Source organism: Trematomus bernacchii, unplaced genomic scaffold, assembly GCF_902827165.1.
Source record: "Trematomus bernacchii unplaced genomic scaffold, fTreBer1.1, whole genome shotgun sequence".
Taxonomy (NCBI): domain Eukaryota; kingdom Metazoa; phylum Chordata; class Actinopteri; order Perciformes; family Nototheniidae; genus Trematomus; species Trematomus bernacchii.
Genome location: NW_022987332.1, coordinates 327,494 through 331,529, shown reverse-complemented (window position 1 = coordinate 331,529; position 4,036 = coordinate 327,494). Strand labels below are relative to the sequence as shown.

General features: G+C 45.5%; 1 protein-coding gene across 1 annotated transcript; it reads right to left on the bottom strand.

The window, feature by feature from the left end:
* Nucleotides 1–761: 761 nt before the first annotated feature.
* Nucleotides 762–2,180, bottom strand: LOC117480111 (putative nuclease HARBI1). Its single transcript, XM_034127298.1, has 4 exons — nucleotides 1,754–2,180; nucleotides 1,551–1,666; nucleotides 1,234–1,345; nucleotides 762–1,147 (listed from the first exon to the last, which is right to left on the bottom strand). Exons 1-4 carry the CDS (start codon nucleotides 2,178–2,180, stop codon nucleotides 762–764), a joined length of 1,041 nt encoding a protein of 346 aa, XP_033983189.1.
* Between the last annotated feature and the right edge of the window lie 1,856 nt (nucleotides 2,181–4,036).

Sequence of the window (4,036 nt, the reverse complement as noted above, 5' to 3'; positions counted from 1 at the left end):
GGTTTATATAGCCTAGACAATCTAGGATAGAAATAAATATATATATATATATATATATATATATAAAATAACAATTTCATTATATGGATTCAACTTGTGTCCCGCTCGACTTTTCTGTGGTACTGTGACATATCAGCCATGGAAGATTGTTTGTTTGTTTCATTCTAAGCTATCCAGCAAGGTTATTTTCATTTATGTTGTATTTTTTCTGCACAGTGTAGAGTCTTGTTGTGATGAGAGGGATGGAGGTATTTAATAAAAACCTTGCTCGCTTGAGAATAGCTACAGAAGTCCTGTCACAACTTAATCGGAGAGGATCACAGCTTGCCACGGATCTCGATGCTGCATTCGGGCTGAGTAAACAACTTGTGTCTTACTTTTAGGCTGTCTGAAGGTATGGACAGCTATCAAAGCTACTAAACATCACATTAACAACGATGTACAAATGAAAGTCGGAGACAAATATATATTTGAAATGATTTATTCACGTTTGCAATGTTTTGAACAGACATCCCCAGTCACCTCATTGTCATGTTGTAGTCCTCGCTGTACGCGTCCGGATATCGGCATCGCAACCACAACCTCACACACTGGTACTGAATGTGCATCAAAGTTTTCCTATGGCGCCAAATATACCAAAAGATAAATGTAAACAACAGAAGAAGCGATCGAAATGTGTATTTCCTGGTTATTCGTGGCTCCTCAAAGTACACGCCCCTGACACATTCCTACCGTTATAGAACGTCACGAGTTCCCCCGCGTCACCAGTTAAACGGTAACACCGGAACCTCGCAACGTTTGGGCGGACCGGGGGTTGGGAACCCCTGGTCTAGGGTGATGGGGTCGACCACATCAGGAGGTTGGGGGTTTGCAGGAGGGGTCCTCTCCTTCCTCATGGTGGCGATGTTGTGCAGCACAACACAGGCAGTTATAATGCAGCAAGCTCTTTCAGGGGCCACTCTGAGCCCCCGCAGGCAGGTGAATCTGGCCTTCAGTATCCCAAAGGTCATTTCTATCCTGACCCTGGTTTTGGCATGGGCCACATTGAAACTGGTTTGTGGCCCTTCACCAGGGTCAGGATACGGGGTCATAAGGAATGGCTGGCAGGCATAACCCCTGTCCCCGAGCAGCACTCCACTGAAGAGCCCTGAAGATAAAGGAATATTTCCACAATAAGTACCACAAAAGGCAGCTTAAGAAGCACAAAACAATAAGAATGTACAGTTGCCATACCCTGCTCGAGTTTGTGACACAGTGATGACTCGGAGAAGATTCTCGAGTCATGGACTGACCCAGGCCACTTTGCCTCAAGGCTTGTGATGACACACCTGTGGTCACAGGTGGCCTGCAAAAGCATGCGGGGTTAACAAGCCTACTTCCACAATAAGAGCATCATAGTCAGTGTAGCATCAATGTTCATTTGAAATGAGTCCATGTTATAGATAAAGATAGTCCAAGTGTGAAACATGTACTGTGTGAATATTTAAATGTGTGATTTCCTTTAATCACCCAGACTTCAATGTGTGTTCTAGTGAATGTGCAAGATTTACCTGAATGTTGAGGCTGTGGATGGATTTGCGATTGACATAGTCGCCTTCATTTTCTCCCAGGGACGCAGAGATCGGAATGTGTGTGCAGTCGATACAGCCAAGCACCCTGGGAAACCCTATGAAATAGTAGGCTGCATTTATTATACAACAGTGTACGTCATAGGAACAACATTCACTGTAAATATATAATCACATATCAATACCTGCCATGCTGTAAAATCCCTCTTTGATCGTCTGCGTGGGACATGTGCCAGGAAACACAATAAAGGTCTGTGCGAGCCCTGTCAGAGCATGTGCGACCTTATGAATAGCACTGCAGACTGTATTCTTGCTTAGGTTCTCTGCATCCCCCACGGCATAAAGAAAACTGCCGGTTGCAAAGTATCGCAAAGCAATACATACATACACTGTAAGGGCACAACTCCGATGTGTGGCATTAGCAATATATGGCTCGAGGAGCTGACACAGATAAGTCAGCCCTTCTGACGAGAACCTGTATCTTTCATACAAATACTCTTCAGGGAAAGCCAAAGGGTTTATTCTGTCCCTAAATATCCTCTCCAGCCTGAGAGCGCCTCTCACAATCTGAGCGCCGAGCTCCACAGTGTCATCCACAAATGCCGACGTCATTTTCACAGAGATTTCATTGGTCGGTAGGCGGAGCTTTTATAGGCTGATCTCTTAGCCTGCCACCTAACCTGCTCCGGAGCAGGTTAGCCGCTCAGCATAAGTTACCATGGAAATCTAGCCTGCTAAAAAGAGAACCAGCGTCGTAGGACCGGAAAGCCCGAGCTTTCCCTGAAGTTAGCCGGCTAAGCGAAAATCCGGCTTCGTAGTACAGGCCTCTGGACACCAAATCCCAGAGCATTACCATGAATACACTTAAACATAATAACTAATTACACAGAGCTCAGTCTGCATTACGGAGAGGATAAATAAGTCGTAGCTCAAAGAAATTCATCCGAACGAACACAAGCATTATTTAACAATAACAGCCACTCGGGGCAGTATTGCAATAGTAGAGGACTCTAACGTGCCACAGAAGAAGAAGTAGTGACGTCAACGTCACTGCAAAATGTAAACAAACCACACAACTGAAAGAGCCAGGCGGGTGCCCACCTGTTATATTAAGTTATAATAAACACAAAAGAGAGTGTCAACAACATCTCAGCAGTCATGACACGTCACATAAACAGGTCTCTGTTTTTTGAGAAGATGATAAAAATAAAAAACAAGAGAAGAGAGGAAACCGAGGAGAAAGTCACTTAGCGGCACCATCCTAGGGGATCAACATGCTACCATTAGCAGCAGCCTCATCTCTGGGGATGTTCGTCACCCAGGAGAGTTTGAGGTGGACATAAAGATTGCCTCTGCGTCTTTGTGGGTAGAGATGCGTTGTGTGCCATCAACAACAACGCAGAGGGTGCACGGGTAGAGGAGAAAGTACTTCATGTTGAGTTCACGGAGCTTGCGTTTGACCTACCTGCCTGTCAGCCTTCCATCTGTGCACAAACTTATCTCGTGCCCTCATTGGTCATGTGCGCGTTCGTGTGTGTTGGAGGAGGGGCTCTGTAAGGAAGTGGCAGATTTTCCTACGTACACAGTTTCCTAGGTTTTAGGTTTGTCAGTGCCAGACGAATGTCATTGTCCACTTGCAAACGTGCTCTGTGCTTTGTTTTCAATATCTTCAATGTAGAAAAGCCAGACTCGCAGAGGGATGTGGTGGCAAATGGAAGCAGGGATTTGTGAGCTCTCTCAGCCAGTGCAGGATAGTCTTTTTTGACATAAAGCCAGTACTGTGGGAGTGAAACAGCTTGAAATTTCACCTTCAACTCCCATTCATTCGCCATGTCTAAGTTTCTCCTGGGACATAAGATCCAGACTCTCACCTACTCCTGGGGCAAATGGGTTTCTTATCCAGTTTTGATTTGAGTTGTCTTCCAGGTCAGGGAAATATTCTTTGAAATATCCCTGCAGGTGCGCTAGGTGCGACTGGATCAGTGGTGAAATAGTGCCTGGATCAGCACCGGATGACAGAAGCGCTTGGTGAAGCTGTGGGAACATCTCTGTCACTCCCTCCTTGGGTTTGGTCGACCACAGGGCGATTTTCTTTGTAAAAGCTTGTACTTTGTCCTGCACATGTAGTACGTCTCACGCCCCTGCATGCTCTTATTCAGGACCTTTAGATGCTGGAATATGTCCGACATGTATGCTAGTTTCCATGAGGCATCTGAAAAATGGCCAGCCAGTTGATTATTTTCAGAAGAGAGGAATTCACCGATCTCCCTTCGCAGTTCAAAAACACGATTCAGCACCGCCCCACGGGAAAGCCAGCGCACGTTGGAGTGGAGCAGTAACCCCTCAAACTTTGTGCCCATCTCGTTACACAAAATAGCGAACAGTCTGTGTTTTAAGGGCAGAGCTTTTATGAAATTCACTACTTGTATAACTTCCTGTAGTATCTGATGTAGTTCATCCATTCGTTT

What these genes read in the sequence shown, in the direction of transcription:
- LOC117480111 (XM_034127298.1), bottom strand. Translation starts at nt 2,180, where the DNA reads ATGACGTCGGCATTTGTGGATGACACTGTGGAGCTCGGCGCTCAGATT. An exon ending in TCCACAGCCTCAACATTCAG is followed by an intron (nt 1,346 to 1,550) that starts GTAAATCTTGCA and finishes ATGCTTTTGCAG; the next exon opens with GCCACCTGTGACCACAGGTG. An exon ending in GTGTCACAAACTCGAGCAGG is followed by an intron (nt 1,148 to 1,233) that starts GTATGGCAACTG and finishes CTTTATCTTCAG; the next exon opens with GGCTCTTCAGTGGAGTGCTG.